This window comes from Huiozyma naganishii, chromosome 8, assembly GCF_000348985.1.
Source record: "Huiozyma naganishii CBS 8797 chromosome 8, complete genome".
Classification (NCBI taxonomy): Eukaryota; Fungi; Ascomycota; class Saccharomycetes; order Saccharomycetales; family Saccharomycetaceae; genus Huiozyma; species Huiozyma naganishii.
In genome coordinates, this window is record NC_035929.1 from 324,406 (window position 1) to 347,961 (window position 23,556).

Here is a 23,556-nt window from a genome sequence, read left to right on the forward strand (position 1 = left end):
TCCGTATTGACTCCTTATATATGCGTGTGCATGTCTGTGTATCAATAAGTTCATTTCCTTGTTGCGCTATTAAAATTTTCTTTCACTCTTTCAGAATAATCGTTGAATCCCACTTACCTTGAGGCATGCACCCCTGGAGCCGCCTACTGAGCCATTTTCTGTTGCTCCCTACAACTTAGCCCACGCAAGAATGTATGACACTTGAATTGCCGAGTCAAATAGTGCGAACCGAAGAAGCCTCGAAGAATTGCGTATCACACACATACTTCGGAGACGTCTCCAAATAACAAAAGCGTCCCGGTCACAATACTAAAATACAGGGGCAGTAGGACGAGGGTCTCATGACTCCCGGCAGCCTCTTCTTTCTGCGCCAACCGCTGCAGAACAACGTGACTGCTAAGACGACACCACCACGTGGACACGAAGTCACGCCGCCCAGAATGACTGGGTGTAAGGCGGGCGGAAGAAGCGGGAAAGAGACGTGCACGTGACACCGCCGTGCTTCCGCGGACCGCTCCCCGGCAGGGCCTCGAGCCGGAGTTCAACGGAGTCACACACAGCACCCGTCTCCGCATTATTTGGATGTCCATATTTCCGCTTTCGGTAACCCGGGGGGGACGACCACCGCTCAGCCAAAAGGGGAAAGGGAACGCGTGTCCGAGAATATTTTCAGCCGTCCAAGCACACAATAACCTCCGCTTTTTCTGGCTTGACTACTACCTCTACTGCTAACTGCTAGGGAAAACCCCTCCCCCGCATTTTTTGTTTAAAACACTGCATGACGCCTGGACTCCCGTACTCACCGCCCACGGCACTTCAGAGTGGAACTACACTACGGTCTTGCACGACCGGCTGCTAACACTGACTAATGTGCGTCTACAGCCCAACAACTAATCAGATGCCTCCTCATGGATGAATGGAGATATATATTTGGAAAGGACAGAAAGAGAGACGTAGTATCGAAATAATTGGTGTCCCGCGGATGGATCTCCCACCGCTAGGGCCACGCACGTATGAGATTTTTCCCTTAGTGGGCGATGCTTGTAACTATTTTTCTTTGATTGCTCCGACATCTCGGTATATACCAACCGGGACCCCCCCCCCTGCTTGGTTTATATCAAGCGACTCGTGTTCAAAATACTTTATATATAAAAGGACAACTAAAGGGATACTAGTTTTTGTAGATCACACTTTGTGGGTTCCCTTTGCTCTCCATGTTAGCCTCGAGCATCAACAATATAATAATCTTATAAGCATGTCCGATAAAGAGATAGAAAGCGTTAACTCACACACACACCACGATGACCCGGCCACCTTGTTCGAGGAGACTCACAGGAAAGGGTCCGGCCCCTTAGAGGAGGACCCAGATGCTCCAGAATCGATACAGAGGATTTATACAGGTGGTGCAAACAACGAGTACATATACATCGGTAGGCAGAAATTCCTGAGGGAGGACCTGGTGGATGCCTTTGGTGGTACGTTGAATCCAGGTTTGGCACCCGTGACGAGTCACAAGTTCGGTAATCCAGCTCCATTGGGGTTGTCCGGTTTCGCCTTAACGACTTTCATCTTGTCAATGTTCAACGCAAGGGCACAGGGGGTGGTCATTCCAAATGTAGTGGTAGGTGCAGCCATGTTTTACGGTGGGCTGGTACAACTGATCGCAGGTATCTGGGAAATAGCATTGGAAAACACTTTTGGTGGTACAGCATTGTGCTCCTACGGTGGGTTTTGGTTAAGTTTTGGAGCCATATATATACCATGGTTTGGTATCCTGGATGCATACAAGGAGAAGGAGAGTGACCTGGGGAACGCATTGGGGTTCTACTTGCTAGGTTGGGCCATCTTCACATTTGGATTGAGCTTGTGCACCATGAAATCGACAGTGATGTTCTTCGCGCTCTTCTTTTTACTGGCTATCACTTTCCTACTGCTTTCGATCAGCGAATTTACAGGGAGGTTCAGTGTTAAGAGGGCCGGGGGGTACTCGGTGTGGTAGTAGCGTTCATTGCATGGTATAACGCATACGCAGGTGTTGCCACAAGACAGAACTCATACGTTCTAAGCCACCCTCTCAAGTTGCCCAGCAATGAAAAGACTATATTCTAAGCGAAAGAAGCCCCCCCCCCCACCGTGCGCTTTCCTTTTTTGAAAACGGTGTCATGATAATATTCAAATTCACAGGACACTTCATATATATCCTTCAACAGGAAACGCTGTTGCATTGAGGCATGTTATCTAATAAACATACCCACCTGGGCTATCCAACTAGATTTATCATGATATATTATTTATTCTTACGAGCTTATTCCACCCCGGCAGGCGCATTGGTGCAACTGTGCTGTTCCACTACTACATGCAGACCCGGGGGAGACCGCACACAGCCGTTCCACGTTCCCGGCGGGTTCCTCGGCATCGCAAGGACATTTCGTCCCAAAACGGCAAATGATGTACATAAATCTCGTATTTTTGTTTTCCCTCCTTTAATACACCGTACATTCTTAATAGGGGCGAAACGAAAGAAAAATGAGGAGACAAAATCCATCTCGAGGGGGAAGGGAGGGAGGATGAGTGTGGGAGGTATCTCCTGCCTCCGAGCCACGTACAAACGGTAACTAAGAATCGCAGTAGGGATGACATTTATTGACATCAAACTGCTTCAAATCGTGAGTTACACAGAAAAAAAGAAAGAATTGATGCATAGCAAGTCTCGTAGCCTAAGAGTTGAGTAAGCTAGATTAGTTAAGTACATATATTCTGTGCTCTTGGATATTATAAAAAAACAACGTATTACCTTCCAGGGCAGCTCGCGGGGGGAAGCATTTTGTTATAGAAAATTAAGGAGGGCAACATATACTGTCATATCAATGGAAACCGTAAACAAGAACACTGACGAAGGTGGTTTGGGTGATAGTAGTTCGTCGAGAACATCCACCTCCAGTTCATCTACCAGTACTTCTGTGGTTGACTATGGCCCTACGCTACAACAAACGACGTCATCGATATCCCACCTAGACAAGATACAGTCTGTCGGAGCAGATGACAAGTACGTATATATAGGGAGGGAGAAGTACCCGAAGGATGAGTTGTACGAGGCCTTTGAAGGTTCGTTGAATCCAGGGTTGGCACCACCACCTTCACGTAAATTTGCTAACCCAGCACCAATTGGATTATGTGGGTTTGCACTGACAACTTTTGTGCTCTCCATGTTCAATGTGAATGTGCGTAGCATACATATCCCAAACGTCGTAGTCGGCGTGGCCATGTTTTACGGTGGACTGGTCCAATTGTTGGCGGGCCTGTGGGAGGTCGCCGTTGAAAATGCATTCGCTGCCACGGCACTGTGCTCCTATGGTGGGTTTTGGTTAAGTTTTGGCGCCATATACATACCGTGGTTTGGCATCCTCGATGCATACAAGGACCACCCAGACGATCTGAGTAACTCAATGGGGATATACTTACTGGCGTGGGCAATTTTCACCTACGGGCTGACTCTATTTACCGTGAAGTCCACTATGATGTTTTTCGCTCTGTTCTTTTTCCTAGGACATACGTTCCTATTATTGTCCATTGGTGCATTTGCCCAAAACGAGGGTGTGACTAAAGCTGGGGGGGTCGTTGGTATTTTAACTTCTTTCATTGCATGGTACAACGGGTTTGCAGGGTTATCCACGGACCAGAACTCTTACTTTACGTTGAGTTCGTTGCCACTACCAACCGCTCGTTGCATATACAGAAAGAAGAACAGACACGATTTATCGAAGTTGGTGAAAACGCACAGTTCTATGGAATGAACGTACCCATCATGTTTTTTAGTAAGGGGATACGTACGACGATAAACTTCTTTGTTTTTGTCTTCCTTTGTAATTTCTCTTTGCATGCCTCCGCGAACATGCGGTGTCGTTTAATCGTGTTTTGTTCTCTTTTTGTCTTTGTCGACCTCGGAGCGATCTCTTCTTTCTTTTTCAAAAGAATAATGACGTCTTCCGCGGCTGTGTCACTAATGTAATCTCTCTATATATATAGGTAACTGAATATGGGTGGGAGTATAGAAACGTACATCTCTATTCAACCCTTGAAGGAGTAAGTGGGTACTGAAAGTAACAACGATGAGCTGGGGAGGTTTCAAAAAAGCTGTGAACAGGGCAGGCAACAGCGTTATTATTAAGGATGTCGATAAAGTAAACGACCGGGAGTTCGACCTACAGGAGAGAAGGTTCCGCGTGCTGGAGAGTGCAGGGGTAGAACTCCAAAAGGAATCGAGAAGTTACCTAAGTTCACTTCGAGTTATGGCTGCAGCACAAGTTACAGTTGCAGAATCAATAGCTAGTTTATACGAGGGGACAAATTACGACGGTGTCCGCAAACAGGACACGACGAATGTTGCGAATTACTACCTACAATGTGTCCAGGATTTTGAAACGGATGTAGTGAAAAGACTGGATGAGCCTCTTTCTCAGACGGTCATAGACCCTGTTACAAAATTTGCAATGTATTTTACAGAGATCGATGAAGCTATCAAGAAACGGGACCACAAACAGAAGGATTACGTGGCGTGCAAGGCTAAAGTCCGGAAGTCGATTGATAAACCGCTGAAGGATACTACAAAACTCCCCAGACTTGAGAAGGAGCTTCAAGTTGCCAGGGAGATATATGACGGATTAAATGAGCAACTGAAAGTGGAACTGCCGCAGTTGATTGCACTGCGATGCCCATACTACGACCCAAGTTTCGAAGCGTTAATCAAGATACAGACCAGGTTCTGCACGGAGGGGTATTCCCGACTGTCTCAAATTCAACGGTACATCGACCCGAAACAGAGAGACGCGTATTCCAATGGAGTGTTAGATGGGGAAGTCGGACGCCTGTTGGCCCAGATGCAAGACCTGGATATATATAAGCTGGGATTGAAATGAGAATCTATCTGTAACAAACATGTATAGGTGAACAAGTGTGCTAAATATGATGCTTTTGTAACAATACCGTTGAAAGAAGAGAGCTCGCACTCCCCTTCCCGCTTTTCTAATCCCTTGTCGTTGAGTCTCAGAACGTTCAAGTGGAAAACTATCAAAGAAAGAAAGGTACAATTTTTGTATATAATCGTTAATAAAGAGACAAAGAGGGAGGTACATAGAGAGGATCAGTCTCTGTTCAGGGGAGGCAGCTACTGATCCCGAGCGAGGATAATCGCGGTTCTATTGGGGATGTAGACCTGGACGAAGTTTCTCCTGTTGTTCCATTCCAAATCGCTTGTGTGGAACCTGACATTTTCGTCGATTCTGTTATGTCCACCGTACTCCTCGCGGTCCGAGTTCAAGACGATACGGTACGTGCCCGGTTGGTCGACCCCGATTCTGTAATCCGTGAAACTGTTTGTTGGGTGGAAATTGAAGATGAACAGCAGCCCGTTCCTCTCGAAAGCGACGACTTTGTCGACCTCGTGTTTCAAGGAGACGTAAGCCTGTGGCGTGTTCAACCACTGGTGGTCCCTCTCACACAACTGCATGGCTCTGTCGAAGTCGTTCAGGAACTTGTAACGCAGCAGGTTGTCGTCAACTAGGTTGAACTGTCTTCTCGCGTAGTGGTACGAGTCACCGTTGTTGGCGTTCGGGAAGTCCAGCCACTCAGGGTGACCGAACTCGTTCCCCTCGAAGTTCAAGTACGCCTCTCCTCCAAGTGCGTGCGTGAGCAGCCTGATCATCTTGTGCAGCGCGATACCACGGTCGATGACCGGGGTGCTCTGCTTCAAGACCGTCATGTCCGTGTACATCGCTGCGTCCATGAGCCAAAAGGCGAGGGTCTTGTCCCCGACGAGCGCTTGGTCATGGGACTCTGCGTAGGCGACCACTTTCTCCGCGTATCTTCTGTTGGTGAGTGTGTAGACGATGTTTGCCATGTCCCACTCCTCGTCGGACTTCTCCTTCAAAATCTTGATCCACATGTCTGGTAGTGCCATGGCGAGTCTGTAGTCGAACCCTGCCCCACCGGTGTGTCTTGGGAGACACAAAGTTGGATATCCGGAGACGTCCTCTGCTACTGTGATTGCTGATTCTGGGAGCAGTTCGTGGACGAGGTCGTTGGCCAACATCAGGTACGCTAGGGCCTCGTGGTCGACGGCGGATCTTTCCTTGGACAAGTACTCGTCGTAGTCCCCGCTGAAGGCGCCGCCTGCGCCGACACCGTGGTGCAAGTACAACATGGAGGTGACACCGTCGAATCTGAACCCGTCGAACTGGTACACGTCGATGTAGAAGGCGAGGTTTGCAAGGAGGAATCTTTGCACGTCGAAACTACCGTAGTTGAACAGTCTGGAGTCCCAGAGTGGGTGTTCCCCCCTACCGGAAGCGATGGAATGGAAGTACTGGTGGTCTGAGCCGTCGAAGTTGTTCAACCCGTCCTCTACGTTCTTGGAGGCGTGACTGTGGACGACATCCAAGAGAACGAGAATACCCATCCCGTGGGCCGTATCAATCAATTCTTTCAACTCCTCTGGTGTCCCGAACCTCGAGGAGGCCGCGAAGAAGTTAGTAACTTGGTACCCGAAGGATGCGTAGTAGGCATGTTCCATGATGGCCATCAACTGGATACAGTTGTACCCCAAGTACTGAATTCTGGGTAAGATATTCGCGGTGAATTCTTTGTAAGAGGTCACTTTAGGGTCAGGAGACGAGATCCCGATATGGGCCTCGTAGATTCTTAGTGAGTCCCTAGACTCGTTGAAAGTGGGTCTCTCGTGACGGAATTGGTACTGTTCTGGAGGGTTCCAGAACCTCCCCTCGTAAGCTGGGCCAAACTGTTCCTTAGTCTCCTTTGAAGGCTGTGTAGCCCTTGTAATCCAAGCTGGGATTCTGAAGATCTCCGAGTTATCCTCCAATTGGAACATAACTTTCAACTTCGAGTCGTGAGGAATCGCAAACTCGTTTTGGTCAGTTGGTGGTAAAGTCAGGTAGAAGTTGCCGAACTCATCCTTCCCAGTCATCTGTGTAGCATACTTATCCCAATTATTGAAATCACCCACCAGGAAGGCATTCTTAGCGTTGGGTGCCCACTCTTTGTACGTGATCTCCTTCGTTTGAGGGTTTGCATGCAGCCCGTAGGACTTGTACGCATCACGGGCAAACTTGGACAGAGTCTGTTCTGACCCGTCTGCAGTTGCATGCGTTATATCGTAATAAAATTTATCTGCTAGGTACCTTCTCTCTGAGAGAACCTGAGCGTACGGTTTCAACCAGGGGTCAATTTCAACACACGCCTTAACATTTTCTGGTACGTTAAACATTTGGGGGGGAGGGCGAGGAAAGAAGCGGGTTATATGTGAGGGAACAGGTTACTTCTACTCTATAAGAGGACTCTTAACCGTAGTGCTCTATAAATATTTATTTTAAGGGGTTGATGTAGTAATCGAGACGAAACGAGGAAAAAAGAGGAAAAGAAAAGATATAAGTTTCTCCCTGCACAGTACCAATGCTATTATATATATAAATATATATATATATATATATTTATAAGTAACCTCACACTAATACATTGTACGGCTGCTTTAAGTGGGGGATGTTGTGGGTACTATCTTCCCCCCCCCAGTTCCAAACCAGCTTCTGTAACAAGTGTTGCTTCCCGAGTTGTAAAGAGAGAGAGAGCAGCAGCTGTTCACAATGGGCACACCCAGACACCACGCCGTCGCCCCGCCCCCACTTCTGGCCCTCCGCGGGACCCGATTGGGCGCGCCCCTTGAAGGGACAATAGGAGGCAGACAATAGGGACAGCAGGGAACAATGGGCGCGGGCCTCGAGGGCAGCAGCGGAAGTAAGGGGGAACTAGCAGCAACAACAGCGACCGAGTAAGCGGTATGTGGAAGAAGAAGAAGAAGAGGAGGAAGGTCCGTTAGATTTGCAAACGCTGGGAGAAAGGGGAGGCGCGTGTGGCCGCCACAAGGCGCGGAACGAGATTCGGGGGACACGCCACGTAACGTCAGCAGCTCGGCAGCGCAGCATCTCGGTATCTTAGTATCTTGCGTCTCAGCAGCACCCGCTGCGGGCTAGTCATCTTCCTCATCACTCATATTTATATCGCTGAGTTCCTCACTACTGTTGAACTCTGCACTATCGCTGAGGTCGCTCTCTACAACGTCTTTATTCTTGCTGTCATCGTTGCCCCACTCTTCTCCCTCGCCATCATCCTCATCTTCATCATCGTTCCCAAACTGTGCCTCGTACTTCTCCTCTGTAGCATACTTGTCAATGTACTCCTTTATCTTCTCCTCGTACATCTTCTTATCTCTCAGCTGCAGAGTCGCGGCCTCGTTGTTCAAGGGGTCGCTCCCGTTGGGTTCCTTCAACAGACCAGGGATCATCCACTCGACTATATTCAGCAAATCGTACAGCGGGGACCACGTAGAGTTGATCACGTCCAGACATATCGAACCGGATGCGATGTCGATGTTGGGGTGGTATATCTTGTTCACAAACCCAATACTGGGACTCTTGAACGGGTAGTTATCGGGCAACTCCACGTGGAGACGCCACACTCCGTTCTCGTAGGGTGTATCCTTTGGGCCATGGAACTTGATATGGAACTCTTGCATGCTGTCGTTGATTAGCTCCACTTCGTGGTCTGACATGAGAAGTTTCATCACATCCGTCTCGATACGTCTCTTGGAATTTGAACTCATGGGGAAAGTGTTGGTGTGTACTCAATAGCGGGGCCTGTGGACACTATATGGGTTATCAAAAGCCTGATCAATCAAGTCGCTCCCGTATAAATATTTTTTTTCCTTTTCCTTTTCCTTTTTTTCCTTTCTCTTGCAAGTAAATTCCCGTTTTTCCAAAATGATCCCCCTGTCGCTGTGGCAGTGGACAGAATGCAGAGAGGCGGCGGCTCCTCTGTACAAAAACACACCTGTGCATTGTAGTAAGGATACATAAAAAAGAGGCTAGGCAAAGAGATAACACGACTTCTGGTCTTATATCTATAAATTTATATGGACGGGAAGAAGTATGTAAAATAATTAGATGACGACATATAATGGAGATGGCACAAATTAAAAAAAGAATAAATGCTAGGGATGTTTGTTTATCTTGAAAGGTTCATAATGTTTCGTTTAGAAAATGGCGTGTGTATGTATATCAATAGACATACAAACCCTAGAACATTTGAGTGCCAATCCCTCTGTGTATTCTGTCACAGTTAGCCTTAATCTTTCTCATACAGATCTCGTCTGGTAGTTGTACTTTGTAATTCTTCATGAAGTGCAAGTGGTGCAGAATGCTCCCGATGAACCTGTTTGTAGAGTTTAGACGTTCAGAGACTGCACCTTCCTTGACTGTGTTGCTTGATTGAAATTCACTCATAGTAATAATAGTTGTTGTTGTTGTTGTTGATGCTTCTGTAGACAATAAGAAAATACCCGAAAATACCCGAAAATATTACAAGATCTCGGAGTACCTGAACAATTCGCTGAGCTGAAGCACGTATATATATATATATATACGTGAAAGGAGCGGTAAAGGCAAATCCCTACAAAGATAGTGTTATCACACCAAAGGGAAAAAAGAAAAAAAAAAGAAGGAAAAAAAGAAGGAAAAAAAGAAGGCACAGAGAACAGACGCATCAGCATTACTAAGGCCGTAGGTGCAGAGAAACGCCGCAGGGATTCGAAGAAGCGGGAGAACGCCATCCTTTGTTGAAGTTGTTTCTTTTTTGCACCTCTCCCACGGCGTTGTCTGTGCAATTTCAGGAAAATTGGTGATGCGTTCCCGTGTTTTTAATGCACGCAAAAAAACGACAACAAACAACTAACCGCTTATTAAAAAAGGGAAAGAACAGGAGTGCAGAGGGGCGTTTAGACAGCACGGGCAGCCATTATTAATGTACGAGGTCCGTTGCTGATGACACGCCGCGGTCACGCGCCCCTTTTGTGTCGTTTCAGACGAGCGCATCACGTGCACGTTATTTTTATTTTACTTTTTTTTATTTTCTTTATTTTTCTGTTTTATTTCCTACACGTGAGGCCCTTCTACTTCGATTTTCAGATGTAAAGAAGACCAGGAAGGTAAGAAATGTCTCGAAGTGAGTCGCGGGTTGAACCGGCGTGGGTACAGAGTTAGAAGTAGTGGAATTGGCTTGTGAGGGGTTAGGCTTGTTTACTTCTGTGTCTGCTCATTGTCTTCTACACCGTGTCTTTTCTTTTTATTTTTTACGTTTTTTTTTTTGTTCCCCTTCCTCGACCAACCTAGGCACTCACTATAGGAGACATCTTAGGAATAATTCCCTTTCGCAGTTCCATCTTCCCCTCAGTTACAAATGAATTCTCCTCCACATAAGAGTAGAATTGACCGTCTCATCGAACAAGAGAGTGATATAATACGATCGTTGCAGAACAGCGACAGTGAGACGTTGCAACTTGATGATGGTGGGTTGACTTCCCCACTGGGTAAGAAGTTGGATCTGTTCAGCAGTGATGAGCTAGATGAGACTCTGCGGTACATTCTGGATAAGGAGCATGGCGGGCAAGAGGAAGATGTGGATGACAAGTTTGTGTCTGCCGAACACGAGGAGAAGACAAGACGGTTCATGGAGGAACATGGTGGGTTGCTTACCTCTGAGGAGGTGATACCGCCTGAGAATTTCTCACATGTCGTTGGGGAGATCTACAGGTCGAGTTTCCCTCGGCCTGAAAACTTCGATTTCTTGCACACTCGACTCAGGTTGAAATCGATCCTTGTGTTGATCCCAGAGGAGTACCCACAGGAGAATTTGGATTTCTTAGAGGGTGCAAAGATTAAGTTGTTCCAAGTCGGGATGAGTGGGAACAAAGAACCCTTTGTGAACCTCCCGTCCAATGTGCTGACGCGAGCGTTGGAGATTGTCTTGAACCCAGAGAACCAACCTATTCTCATACATTGTAACAGGGGTAAACACAGGACTGGGTGTCTGGTCGGGTGTATACGAAGGTTACAGAACTGGTCACTGACAATGATCTTCGACGAGTATCGGAGGTTTGCATTCCCAAAGGCAAGAGCTCTAGACCAGCAGTTCATAGAGATGTACGACGATGAGGAGATAAAGAGCGTGGCCACCGGGAACAACTGGCTACCTTTGAATTGGTAGTTTCCAGCAATCTATATATAAGTAAAAATAACATCTTGAATTAGAAAAACAAGGAAAGACTAGTAAGTGACTCGAGAATAATAATGGAAGACAGCACCTGCGCTTTCTTATTTTTGGACATTAATATACATAACAATTATTTTTTTTATTTATTTATCATTGAAGAGTTCCACACTTGAAGAGTTCCACACTCTTACGATCTTTCACCTCTCAATCTTCTAGCCAACTTGATGTCCTTCTTCTGGATGGTAACACGCTTGGCATGGATGGCGGCCAAGTTAGTGTCCTCAAACAAGGAGACCAAATAAGCTTCGACGGATTCTTGTAGGGCACCGATAGCGGAAGATTGGAATCTCAAGTCGGTCTTGAAATCCTGTGCGATTTCCCTGACCAGTCTCTGGAAGGGCAACTTTCTGATCAAAAGTTCAGTAGATTTCTGGAATCTTCTGATTTCTCTTAGAGCGACGGTACCTGGCTTATATCTGTGAGGCTTCTTGACACCACCGGTCGATGGGGCGGACTTTCTAGCGGCCTTGGACGCTAGTTGCTTTCTTGGTGCCTTACCACCAGTGGACTTTCTTGCTGTTTGCTTTGTTCTGGCCATATTTGTATGTGTTGTTGGTACTTACCAGTGAACAGACAACACCAACACAAGAGAAGAGGGGAGTGACACCGCAACCAAAGTCAGAAAAACCACCTCACTTAAATATCTCAACGGGGGCCAAAGCAACAACCAAACAAACAACAACTCCCACCCCCACTGAGGACCAACACCTCAAAAGACAAACTGCCCCCAACAGACACGCCGCCAGACACGGCCCCCCGTTCTAGAACGGCACTGCGAAAATTTGGGAACGATTATCCATAGTTAACGCTCTTTTTCAACTACGGACGAATTGGTCGGCCATTTGTTTGCGTGCTGGAAATTTCGCGGTGTGCCACGGGTTTCGCACCTTGCTCGCCTCTGGGTGTCTGTTCAGTGTGCTGTTGTTGCTGTTGTTGTGGTACTCATTCGGGTCCCAGTCTCTATCCTCTTGGTTTTTCTTGTGATATATAAAGTAAGGTTGTGTAGCTCTTCTTTCTGGTGTGTGTCTGTCCTTTCCCCTCTCTACACCTCCCACAACAATACAACCAAACACATCAAATTAATACATAATGTCTGGTAGAGGTAAAGGTGGTAAAGGTCTAGGTAAAGGTGGTGCTAAGCGTCATAGGAAGATTCTTAGAGATAACATTCAAGGTATCACCAAGCCCGCTATCAGAAGATTGGCGAGAAGAGGTGGTGTCAAGCGTATCTCTGGGTTGATCTACGAAGAAGTCAGAGCCGTCTTGAAGACTTTCCTAGAGTCCGTCATCAGAGACGCCGTCACTTACACCGAGCACGCCAAGAGAAAGACCGTCACATCTCTGGATGTCGTCTACGCTTTGAAGAGACAAGGTAGAACTTTGTACGGTTTCGGTGGTTAATGAAAACCATGAAGAAATTATACAAAATCTTTTATCAGCAACGCAGGTTATGGAAACTGTGAGGAGGGGAGTACTTACTTCCATGCTTTCTTCATATTTTTTTCAATGGGAAGAGGGCTGTGTGGGAAAATGCACATAATTCATTATAACGAACGGGGAACAATTTTTTTAACGAAGAAAAGGGAGAGAAACGTGTAAGATTATACATATATATTTTAATTGTATACATAATATCATTATCAACAGTCTCATTTCATTTTTTATGATTACTTCTCCACTCTCTATATGCATGCTGGGGCACACGCCCCATCTATCTAATAATTGGGTCTGTGTTGTCTCAGGAAATCCTTTTCAATGACACCCGTCAGTTCAGTCAGGTTGAATTTGGGCTTCCTGGGTTCGCTCGGGTCTTCGAGGTGCGTGTAATATAACCACTGGTTGAGACAGTACGGGTGGTCATCCTCCGTTTCTCTTCTGGGCTCCTTGGGGCAACTGCACCTACACCCTGTACCAGCGGGCTTCGGTACGTCGTAGTACGCTCGCGACCCCTGTCGAGCCCACTTTTTCTCTGCCTCCAAGTAGGGGAACTGGTACAGATTCAATGCATTCTTTGGACAGTGCTGAAGCGTGGAGTGCTTGTAACCTATATCCCGGAAATAGTGGACGTCCTCGACATCAAGGATCAGGGAGAGACCCAGAGAGTGAACTGGGGCGTCCCCCCACCGTTCACTCCAGAACCCGTTGTGGTCCTCCAAATAGTCGAAGTAACCCTGGTAAACCGGGTTATTGAAAACGTCCACTCTCGCGATCTCAAAATTAGACCAGAAATGGCACATGTTGTACTCCATGTTATCGAATTTATCAGTGACAATAGGGACCGGACTTCTAGCCCTGTCGATCAGAGATTGCATCCCTGCATCGTTGTCCTGCGTGAAACCTTCCTCCAAGAAATACTGTATTGCAATCTTCTCAGAGACTCTGGCCATTGTGTCATGCTCGTAATTGATCAATTTGTCCATGTATGCGTCGCCTTTATCGTCAATGGACACAACGGAGTTGTCAGACGTAAACACTTTCCACAGGGACCCCACAGTCAGGTTGTATTCTCTCAGGTAGCTCAATGTTGTCCGGAACAGATTCGGGATCGTCCAGTACAGCTCTGGGATCATTATCGTAAACCCGTACTTCTTGCCGTGCTTCTTCATTTCAAAGAATGGGTCGTAGGAAAGATCACAGAAAAATTGAACGGAGGGCTCCAGTCGCCAGTACCATTCGTACTGTTTAACGTACTTGTTATGGTAAAATTTCCCAGAGTAAAAACGACACATTTTATGGTACGACTCCATACTACCGTACAGGATCCCACGATCACCTTGCAATTCGATATTCTCATGAAGTAATTCTCTCGGTACGTTTGACGGGAATTCCCAATCTGCGGATTCAATGATGTCAAATGTCACATTTGCACGAGTGTGCTCCTTTACAGCATTTTTGAACTGTTCCGTAAATTCCATATCGTTTAAAAACACGTACGGATACTGGAACCACTGGTTGAAGTGTTCCTCTACACTGGCCATAGTGGACAGAACATCGTCCAGTTCGGAGTTTCTTGTCAGCATCACGAAAGTAGCATTCTGTTTCTTGTACATGGGGTCCGCCAGATACCCACGTGTGTCCACACAGCCACTAGAAAAGACGGAGTCCACTTTAGTGTCCGTTAACTGATACGAATTGAGTAATGACAGGTCCCTGGATGGTTTCGACGTGTATATTATGAATGGCACCGTAATGAAAAATGCACCAACAATGCATGCTGTTAGGGGGTTCATTTCTTCCACGACATATCGGATGTAGCGCGTTCCAGCGAGCCTCACCATGGGGGAGGGGGAGAGTAATGCACTATTGTAAGTCGTGGGTTTGGCTCCTGCATTTTGCTGGATCCGATGACGAGATCAACGATTTTTGCTTTCTCATCTGCCAAAATTTTTTTTCACTTTTTACCGGATGAATATGGCGCGATGGGCTTGCAACTCCCACAGTTACATACAAGACAAGCACCTCAAATGCCCTTGCAACTTGTCATTAGTGACCCTACGAGGGTGAAAACCATTAAGACTGAGTTGGAATCCATCGGTGCGTTTGTGAAACCTATCAGATCTGATCCGCAGGGCCGGATAATAGTGCGAACCAATGAAACGTCCCCTTCGGAGCTTGAGCGCCGTTTCCCTGGGGAGACAATCGAACAGTACGAGGACGCAATCGAGGTGAAAAAGGGCGCACCTACCTCTCAGGACTTGATGAGCTTCACGGCGTGGTATTTCACGGAGGTGTGCCCTGTAGGTCGGGCCCAATTGGAACAGATGCTCGATTGCACGCCGAGCAAGTACTCCGTTTACCCACCCGTGCTTCTGCTAAACAATTCGACAAAGAGGACGTTCCAGCATGAAGTGTTTACAGGGGTCCCGAATATGCCCGTTTTTTACGATGCGTTGCTCGAATTCATGGGGCTTGGCATTTTGGCGCTTAACAAGCCTATTGATGAAAACGATGAAGTGAGGAAACCGGACAACTTGCAGGTGCTACACTGTCTGCGGGGCAAAACCTACAATGAGGACGAGGTATGGTGTCAGTTGAAACAAAACGGGATCTGGCAAGTGTGGAACCCGTTCCATACCATGTTTTCTCGAGGGAACGTCAAGGAGAAGAAGAGGATTCTGGATACGTTCTCGGACGTCGCGGGCCACGACGTGATCGACCTATATTGTGGGATCGGATACTTCAGCTTCAGTTACCTGCGGCTAGGTTGTAGGTACCTGTTTGGATTTGACTTGAACCCGTGGTCGATCGACGGTCTGCACCGCGGGCTTACCCTGAACGACTACTTCTCGCGAGACCCTGCACACCTCTCTTGGTTCGTGTACAACGAGACCAATGAGGCCTCTATTGGGCGGATCGCTGAAGTGAGACAGCGACTGCAATTGGGGCTACTGAGAGTCCGCCACATCAACCTGGGCTTGCTCCCATCGAGCGAGCAAGGCTGGCCTGTAAGCGTGTCCATCTTGCGGACGCACCACGATTGGGCTGCCTGCCCAACGGTCTCATTGCACATCCACGAGAATGTCCACATTGGTTCCCTCACAGACGGCACATTTACAGAACGGGTACTACGAAGACTCACTGATTTGGCGGAATTGCCAGGGGACCAGCAGCAGCACTCCTGGCAATTTACTGCCAAGAGACTGGAAAGAATCAAGACTTTTGCACCGGATGTGTGGCACGTCTGCCTAGACGTCGACGTGGAGCAGAAACGGAACGGTCAAGGCAAGCAGCAGTGAACTGCTACGCCTCTTTTTCCATTTTCATGCCCAGAGAGGCCCTTACCTCTATCAATAGACGCTTTCGCCGAGCATTCTACCAAGAGACACAGCTTCCTCGAGAGAGCTGTCGAGAGAGGCTTAGTTAACCAGGACCCAAAGCAGAACAATAGAAATCTAATTCTGCGCTGCAAAACAAACAATACAATAGAATAAGAACAAAATCAGCGATAACTGGCATTGGAAAGTAGCCGGGGACAGGAAGAGGCACCAATTGAAAGGGCCTCTTCCCCTGCGCTGCATCGCTGAACCCTGTCATGTACAACGGCACCAGTCAACAGGTATATATAGCGACTGTTCAAAGGGCCAAAACGCACCGAGTTCTTCACCGTCTCGAACCGTTGTTTCTTTTTTTCTTTTTCTTTCTTTCTTTTTGACATCTCATTCTACGACGTTGGACGGTAGTAGACTCAGCAGTGATGTCCAAAGGGCTCGATAGAGTCTCAGCGAAAGAGGCCATCGATAGCTGGATAGACCGGTACACGGAGTTTGAGAAGGACAGTATGGCACAGGAGAGTTACAGAGACGGGCAACAGCAGCGAGGGCAGCGGGGTGCTGCAGAAGGGAGGGGCGAAGTGCAAGGGCAGTGGGAGAGTGCTCTGTTCGGTACGATGGAGGACAATTCTCCCCTGGAACAGTATTTGAACTATAACCAACAGCAGCAGTCTGAAGTAGACACGCTTAATTTTCTGGGGAATAAAAATGAGGGGACTGGGATGGCCTCGGATAGTAATAATAACAACAACAACCTGATGCATGACCTGCCGTTGTTTTCCCCACAGAGTGCAGGTGCTGGTCGTAACTTCTCCGATACACACAAGTCCAGCAACTCGCCGCCCGTGCTGACACCGACTTTGAAAGTGGAGATGTCAGATGCGTTTCTGGACTCTATTGTCCCGGGGAGTGCGGGCAACGAAGTTTACACAAGGCAGCCTGTGCATCAGAACAGTGCACAGTTTCTATCGCCGCGAACGGACTTCAAATCAAGAAGCGGGTCCTTCAACGGCGAGTACGCAAGCGATTTCGAAAACGATATAGTGTCAGGGCAGACCACGCCGTACCTGTCGCCGCGAGACGCATCCACCAACAGCATCAACAACTTGGCAGTGTCGCCCTCTGCGTCGATATCGTCCTTCCAGGATGAATTCGATGACGACCTGTTGAGTGTGTACTCCAACAGTTCCAACATCTTACTACCCGTGAACTCGAGAGGGTTGAAACACGTTAACGATTTGGACGACTTAGATATACTGATGAACGATATAATTGATGAGAAGTTTTTGCACACCTATAAACAAACTGGGGGCACGACGACGGGGACTGCAGACACATCGTATTTGAAACAGTTTGCCAAACAATCACCGCCCACAATCTCCGTGCAAGAATGCTACGCAAACGAGGCAACGCATAATCCAAGGGACAGAGGGGCTTTGGGGGACCAATCACCGGATACCCCTGATGGCAACTTCAACGTGTTCGAGGGGAACGCTTTGTTCCAGCAGCAGGGTTCCTTCACGTCCACAGTGTCCCCGCAGAAACAACTGTACCCGCCAATAATCACTACAACAACGCTGCAGGATGACGATAATGATAACGGCGACGACGATGACGACAACGCTGCCGCTAGCAAAGATCTCATTAACGGGAGGAAACTAAGACGCAAAAATATGACAAGGGCAAAAAGTATATCGCGGAGTAGAAACCGTGGGAGACAGTCGTCTGATGTGGGTCTCAATGAGAGGGTGCGCTCCGTGAGCGAGAACAGAGACCTGCTTGTGGAACTGGCAGATCCAAAGTTGGACCCAGAGAGCAATCCGCATTTCCTTGACAGTTTGGGGCCAACGGACTTGCTGCTTCGTGGACAGACCGTCAGTGGCGGGAGTGTCTCCAACGTGAGGAAGAACCCTGCAATATACGCGTGTGATATGTGCGACAAGAAGTTCACAAGACCTTACAATTTGAAGTCTCATTTGAGGACGCACACGAACGAGAGGCCGTTTGTCTGCAGCATCTGTGGGAAAGCATTCGCCCGACAGCATGATCGGAAGAGACACGAGGACCTCCACTCGGGCAAGAAACGGTACATCTGCGGAGGCACCTTGAAGGACGGCACCAAATGGGGGTGTGGTAAGAAGTTTGCCAGAAGCGACGCTCTGGGGAGACATTTCAAAACGGAAGCCGGGAAGAGGTGTATCTCACTTCTGTACGAAGAGGCAGGACCGGGAAATTTTGACGATAATGCAAGTAGTAACAATGAAAATAACGACAATTTCTAGGAATATAAGTAATTACTTCCTGAATATGTAACAAGTATACTCTCATTCTTCTTCTTCTTTTCTTCTTCTTCATTACCTTTTTTTATAATTATTTTTTGGTCAATCTTCAAAGAGATGTGCTAGTTAAGCAAGTGCAATGTGAAATATTGAACTGCGCTGTACTACCCGACACCAAAACACTTCAATATGCCCATCAGACCGATCACACAGGAGGACATTGAGCAATTGGCTCTCCAGAACCGCGATTTGCCAATTGATTTGGTGAAAATACAAGCCGTTTCCACTTCCAGCAAGAACAACTCGCTCCACGATACTACTTTGCAAACGTACATAGACGCCACTCTGCGCGAATGTAAAACGATGTCAGAGCTCCCCACTCAAATGGAGCTCTTGAACAGAATGTTACGTCAAGCAGGACTTATTAACGGACTACACCCTACTTTCCACACAATTAAAGCCGAAGGCACTACTGACAGGAAAGCTGCTCTGCCCATCATCACTACGGTATATTACCAACCAACATCCAAATTCACCGCCAAAACAGGCACCAATGTAACGAACTCAGGATCTGGTGACGGTTACATTTCCTTCCAAACAAGATTGCCGACAGATGAGATCATTAAACTGGACTACAGGCATGACACAAGCATGAACTCTGGTGCCAGAATCAGCGCGAGCTCTGCATACTTGAAACAGACACCGTTTTGGAACTGGAAATTTGACCTTTTCGATGCGTGGAAGTGTGTCGGTGTGAGAGACGTAGGCGCGTCTTTTGGAGTCAGAAGTTGGTATAACGATCCCAAGAAATGGAATATGTCATTCGACTACGAGTTGGTGAGGAGGAAATTCCTTGGAACTGACACCAAGGAAACAAAACTCTCAGAGTACCTCCTGATACAGGAGGGTAGCTTTGTCAGGTCAGTGATAAAGAATAACTTCACAAAGGACAATAGAGATAGCCCTTTTAACCCGACGAAGGGCACCATGTACAAGATAAACAACGAATTGGGGGCGATGGATAACGGGTCCAGCTTTTGGAAAACAGTGCTGGAGCTCAACCATGTCAAGAGCTGGTTCCCCCGGGATTTCATTACACTTAGTACCACGCTTCGGTCCGGTTACATTAAAAACTTAAATCCTGCTAAGAGTTACATCCATTTCACGGACAAATTTCAAAATGGTGGGCCTAACGATGTACGAAACTTCCAATTGAACGGAATTGGACCAAGACATATGCACCATTCGATGGGGGGCGACGCATTTATTGCGTATGGAGTCAGCCTCTTTTCAAAAATTCCTCTCAAACGATTCCAGGACTCCAATTTCAGATTGCATTGGTATTTCAACGGAGGGAAACTAATCAACCATAATAATTTACCGATCCATACTTTGCTACGCGAACTAACTCTAGAGCACTCGACCTCGATTGGTGCTGGGATAGTAATGAGACATCCCATGGCTCGGTTTGAACTGAACTTCGGTGTACCTTTAACCAGTCACGTCGGTGATTTGCAAAGGAAAGGGTTCCAGTTTGGCTTAGGGTTCGAATTTTTGTAAATAATAAAGTTACATACACAGACACTTTGTGGGGATAACACGTTCATATTATGGTCTTCTTTCCCTTTTTTTAGTTTCATTTTCGTTGTTTCATCCAGTTTTCATGGAGTTTTACAACCTCAGGTACAATATCTTCCTCGATACTTTTGTGTGGTTTTTGAGATCTAATCCAGTATCCCTCAGGAACGTGTGGAACAACGAATACAACCTCTGAACTTCTCGTCTGTAATAGGTTGCCGATCACCAATTGGTGATTGTACCTATTCAATGCATATTTTGCCTTGTCAAGCAGAATCTGTTCGTCAGTCTCTAATTTGAACGAAACTATCATTGCTTGACTGGCCCAAGATTTGACAAGCCGGCTCAAGAATTTGGGCACAGGGTCCAAATTCACGATCAATTTCCCATCCGCCGTTGTCATAGTGTTACTCCCGCCACTGTTGCTGTCGCCATCGAGCGAGTAGTCCCTTGATTGAATCTTATGTTTTGGCAATTTAGAGAAAGGGACAAAAAAATCACTCACGGCAGCCGCCAAGTAGAAGAGACAACCGTTATAGTCCAGTAGCTGTCCTATCCCTCTCAATGACCACAAGTACTGGTTTACTGTGGTGAAGGGCAGCAGCAACAGCTTTCTGTCCTTGTTAAGATACTTATCGTAAAGTATCTTGCATTTGTGGAATTGTTGGAAGTATTGGTCCTTCACTTTTCCCTTGTCATCGATAAAGTCAAGAAACGAGGTTTTGTTATTGTTCTGAAACGACCTATTAAAGGGCGTCAAACTGAATTCCCTGTGTAGGAAAATAACGCTGTAGCCATTCAGTAAGAACTGTTCTGCACTTGACGAACCCCTGGTGCCAGCCGAGAAGTTGTCAATGAACCTTACGGTGTTGTTCTCCAGGGGCACTGTTGTCCCACCTGAGGTCACTAGCACGATCTTATCTCTCCCGACTAAATGTTGGTAGTTGATAAAGGACTTCGCGTCGAGAATTAAATCATCCAGATACTCTGGTTTCGGGTTCGTCTGGAAATACTGGTCCTCTGCATCAGGATCCTTTGCTACCGGGAAAAAGGCGTCCGTTATGGAATGATTAATTGCATGTGTAATAACCGGGCGAGAAGTGTGTATATCACTTGCATGGTCCAGCAAAGTCATCCTAAACTGTACTCGCCTGCCCTCAATTTTGCAACCAACAGAGCAGTCCACTATTATTGGCTCACTGATGAAAGATTCCATATATTTTCAACAGCCTCATAATTGGCTTTTTTGTTAATTTTCAACGTCTCGAAGTGTGTAAAAACTGAGTCACCTTGTCACGTGCCGGCCTTCAAATTGCCATTAGCCGTGACTCCAGAGACGGTGGGACCGTTGGAAACGGTACCCTGGTGCATCGGGTTGGCCAGTGAGGGAGTAGTCGACCCTGTGACTGAATTGCCCGAAGATGGGGTCGCTGAGTTATTCCCCAGTTTCGGGGTAGCAGCTTGCGGCTGTAGATACAGCGTGTGGAGGAGAAACTTTATCCACGGTTCGTGGTACTTGTCCCAGTGATCATACAATGTGATCTGCTGCTGGATCGTGTCCATTAGTTCCTCCAGGTCAACTTGTGATTCTGCAATGAATCTGTTGAATGATTCTTGCGTTGGGGTCAGTTCTGCTGACGCATCCTGTTGCTTTAAACTGTCTACCGACTTGCCATTTTGGATGGACACTGTAATGAACATGCATGCCATTGCGATAATGTGCGGTGGGTATATCAGATGAACATCATTAATGTACGAGTCATTGATCAGCGACCAACAGTTCTGTATGTCCTCGTTGAAGAAATTGATGTTATAAGGCGGTTCCTTCAAAACTTTGGTGATTTGTAACATCGACTTGTAAGGATTGTGCACTATCAGATAGCTTTGTAGTTCCTCTATCAGATAGAACTCGAATTCTGTGACTTTAGTTGGATCTGGTGGTACGAATTCGGGCCACAGGGACCTTGCCTCGGTGACCAGATTTCTAATGTATTGCGGACATTCCTCCACTTTGCAAGCGAGGTAAACGCATGTGGTGACTAGCAAGTATAGGTTTACCTCCCTGACGGATGCCTTCAGCAGAAACCTCGACAGGTATATATGTGCTGTTGCTAAAGTTATCTGCCTGATATTTAGCCTTCTCCCAAGTTTCATAATCAGGAAGTAGCAATATATCCGCAGGTTGTAATCTTTGTCGTAGTGCAAATCTCTATGCATGATAGGGATATTTTTGGTGGTCGTCAGCACGGTTCCCTGGGCATCCTTACTTTTCGTAGTCATTACAATACTCAGCCCCTGTGGGAACAACTGGCTTTCCAAGATCCACAATTTCTGCCTCTCTCTAGCCAAACTGGCTTTACTATGCTGCCATTTCAAACGTTGGGTGGATGTCCAATAGCTTCCGGACATCACTGTGATAGATTTTTTTTTGGGGGGTGACACTAATTTCAACCAAATACTTGAATTTTCTCCAATGCGAGAGTGTGAGATTACAAAACAACACCAGATCAAAATAATTACCCAAAATACTGTACCCTCTTTTCCTCTTTTCCCTTCCTCTCTCTCTATCTTTGCCATATTCAATTTCAGATCATGTCATTCGATATTGTCTGCCTCAATTTCCATTTCGGTCATGTGACGCAAAATACGACGTTCGGACGCCAGTAGCAGACGCAGTGGTTGTGCCGCATCCCTGGACCATCAGCAACTCGGGACCCCGCAAGTATCTAACACGTTAGACAGTAACCGTAGTCAATGCTAACCCGAACAGGAGGACCTCTGCACTGTGGACCCACAGACCCTCCGAGCCATAAAGCTAGAGAAACCCTAACTTCACTGCCTCGATCCCAGTCGTACGAAACGACCCATACATAACGCTGCGATTTTCACTGCAGTTTTTACATTTTTCAAGTATAAAAAGAAACTCTTTCGAGGAAGTGGTAGTAGTTTGGTGTTTTCCCGGGTACAATCGTTGGGTTTTGTTTCCTTTCTTAGTTCATCAATCCATAACCAAAGAATCGTCACCAATCGAAGCTTACAAAAAAGTTGTTTGTCAACTCATTTCATGCTTTGGGTCGAAAGTCTCCCACCACTACGTATGCGGAAAGCGCAATGAGATTTAAAAATTTTAAATTCTTTAAATCAACTCATTATATGATGTGGAGGTGATCGTTGCTCGTCTTCGGTTTCTCTCCGCATCATATCGTCGTCCTGGAGCAAGCTCTGTCTTTGCACCAGTGATTTCTTCGGTACTGAAATCTTTTCATTTAGATTTCAAACCATAGTTATGACGATTGTCCAAGTCCGTCTCTATCCTTTCTTTAGGGGATAGGGTTTGCTTGGGTAACCCAATGGAGCTTACTTTTCATGGTTCATGGATTCATTATTTCTCATTTTTTCAACAGTTTGAAAGCTTCTTAGAGCTTTGTGTGTAGTCAAATATGCCAAACTGTCTAACTAAAAAAATAATAAGAGTAAGAATAAAACACACCACACCACAACCGTATTTCCAAACTATAGCAAACATTTTGTTATATATATTACAATGATGAAACATCAACGCAACATAGAGTCAAGCTCTGAGTTTTTCAAAAAATTGAGAACACGGGAAGAGACTTGCTATTCAATGACCTGAACTGTAATATTATAATCAAAATTAAACATCTTGTGAACCGCTTAAATGAACGTAGTACATAAAAAATAATACTCTAGTATCTCGTAAGTTGAACAAAAAGAGAGAGGAGGGAAAGCTGCGGATT

General features: G+C 46.6%; 14 protein-coding genes across 14 annotated transcripts; 8 read left to right on the forward strand and 6 right to left on the reverse strand.

Annotated features, from left to right (window-relative positions):
• Positions 1–916: 916 nt before the first annotated feature.
• On the forward strand, positions 917–1,999 carry KNAG0H01830 (acetate uptake transporter family protein; the record flags this gene model as incomplete). Its single annotated transcript, XM_022609446.1, has 1 exon — positions 917–1,999. The coding sequence occupies one exon, from the start codon at positions 917–919 to the stop codon at positions 1,997–1,999; it is 1,083 nt and encodes a 360-aa protein (XP_022465842.1).
• Positions 2,000–2,867: 868 nt separating this feature from the next.
• Positions 2,868–3,794, forward strand: KNAG0H01840 (acetate uptake transporter family protein; the record flags this gene model as incomplete). Its single annotated transcript, XM_022609447.1, has 1 exon — positions 2,868–3,794. One exon carries the CDS (start codon positions 2,868–2,870, stop codon positions 3,792–3,794), a length of 927 nt encoding a protein of 308 aa, XP_022465843.1.
• A 315-nt stretch (positions 3,795–4,109) lies between these two features.
• Positions 4,110–4,916, forward strand: KNAG0H01850 (uncharacterized protein; the record flags this gene model as incomplete). The annotated part of the gene is made up of 1 exon (XM_022609448.1): positions 4,110–4,916. One exon carries the CDS (start codon positions 4,110–4,112, stop codon positions 4,914–4,916), a length of 807 nt encoding a protein of 268 aa, XP_022465844.1.
• Positions 4,917–5,164: 248 nt separating this feature from the next.
• GLC3 (1,4-alpha-glucan branching enzyme) lies at positions 5,165–7,279 on the reverse strand (the record flags this gene model as incomplete). The annotated part of the gene is made up of 1 exon (XM_022609449.1): positions 5,165–7,279. One exon carries the CDS (start codon positions 7,277–7,279, stop codon positions 5,165–5,167), a length of 2,115 nt encoding a protein of 704 aa, XP_022465845.1.
• A 756-nt stretch (positions 7,280–8,035) lies between these two features.
• On the reverse strand, positions 8,036–8,668 carry UBC8 (E2 ubiquitin-conjugating protein UBC8; the record flags this gene model as incomplete). The annotated part of the gene is made up of 1 exon (XM_022609450.1): positions 8,036–8,668. One exon carries the CDS (start codon positions 8,666–8,668, stop codon positions 8,036–8,038), a length of 633 nt encoding a protein of 210 aa, XP_022465846.1.
• A 1,631-nt stretch (positions 8,669–10,299) lies between these two features.
• On the forward strand, positions 10,300–11,106 carry SIW14 (putative tyrosine protein phosphatase SIW14; the record flags this gene model as incomplete). Its single annotated transcript, XM_022609453.1, has 1 exon — positions 10,300–11,106. The coding sequence occupies one exon, from the start codon at positions 10,300–10,302 to the stop codon at positions 11,104–11,106; it is 807 nt and encodes a 268-aa protein (XP_022465847.1).
• A 193-nt stretch (positions 11,107–11,299) lies between these two features.
• On the reverse strand, positions 11,300–11,710 carry HHT2 (histone H3; the record flags this gene model as incomplete). Its single annotated transcript, XM_022609454.1, has 1 exon — positions 11,300–11,710. One exon carries the CDS (start codon positions 11,708–11,710, stop codon positions 11,300–11,302), a length of 411 nt encoding a protein of 136 aa, XP_022465848.1.
• A 551-nt stretch (positions 11,711–12,261) lies between these two features.
• On the forward strand, positions 12,262–12,573 carry HHF2 (histone H4; the record flags this gene model as incomplete). The annotated part of the gene is made up of 1 exon (XM_022609455.1): positions 12,262–12,573. The coding sequence occupies one exon, from the start codon at positions 12,262–12,264 to the stop codon at positions 12,571–12,573; it is 312 nt and encodes a 103-aa protein (XP_022465849.1).
• Positions 12,574–12,887: 314 nt separating this feature from the next.
• Positions 12,888–14,450, reverse strand: KTR5 (putative mannosyltransferase; the record flags this gene model as incomplete). Its single annotated transcript, XM_022609456.1, has 1 exon — positions 12,888–14,450. The coding sequence occupies one exon, from the start codon at positions 14,448–14,450 to the stop codon at positions 12,888–12,890; it is 1,563 nt and encodes a 520-aa protein (XP_022465850.1).
• A 186-nt stretch (positions 14,451–14,636) lies between these two features.
• On the forward strand, positions 14,637–15,908 carry TRM12 (tRNA(Phe) (4-demethylwyosine(37)-C(7)) aminocarboxypropyltransferase; the record flags this gene model as incomplete). Its single annotated transcript, XM_022609457.1, has 1 exon — positions 14,637–15,908. One exon carries the CDS (start codon positions 14,637–14,639, stop codon positions 15,906–15,908), a length of 1,272 nt encoding a protein of 423 aa, XP_022465851.1.
• A 458-nt stretch (positions 15,909–16,366) lies between these two features.
• Positions 16,367–18,223, forward strand: CRZ1 (DNA-binding transcription factor CRZ1; the record flags this gene model as incomplete). Its single annotated transcript, XM_022609458.1, has 1 exon — positions 16,367–18,223. One exon carries the CDS (start codon positions 16,367–16,369, stop codon positions 18,221–18,223), a length of 1,857 nt encoding a protein of 618 aa, XP_022465852.1.
• Positions 18,224–18,409: 186 nt separating this feature from the next.
• Positions 18,410–19,780, forward strand: SAM50 (SAM complex subunit SAM50; the record flags this gene model as incomplete). The annotated part of the gene is made up of 1 exon (XM_022609459.1): positions 18,410–19,780. The coding sequence occupies one exon, from the start codon at positions 18,410–18,412 to the stop codon at positions 19,778–19,780; it is 1,371 nt and encodes a 456-aa protein (XP_022465853.1).
• Positions 19,781–19,856: 76 nt separating this feature from the next.
• On the reverse strand, positions 19,857–20,933 carry KNAG0H01950 (uncharacterized protein; the record flags this gene model as incomplete). Its single annotated transcript, XM_022609460.1, has 1 exon — positions 19,857–20,933. One exon carries the CDS (start codon positions 20,931–20,933, stop codon positions 19,857–19,859), a length of 1,077 nt encoding a protein of 358 aa, XP_022465854.1.
• A 158-nt stretch (positions 20,934–21,091) lies between these two features.
• On the reverse strand, positions 21,092–22,375 carry SSN8 (cyclin-dependent protein serine/threonine kinase regulator SSN8; the record flags this gene model as incomplete). Its single annotated transcript, XM_022609461.1, has 1 exon — positions 21,092–22,375. The coding sequence occupies one exon, from the start codon at positions 22,373–22,375 to the stop codon at positions 21,092–21,094; it is 1,284 nt and encodes a 427-aa protein (XP_022465855.1).
• Positions 22,376–23,556: the final 1,181 nt, after the last annotated feature.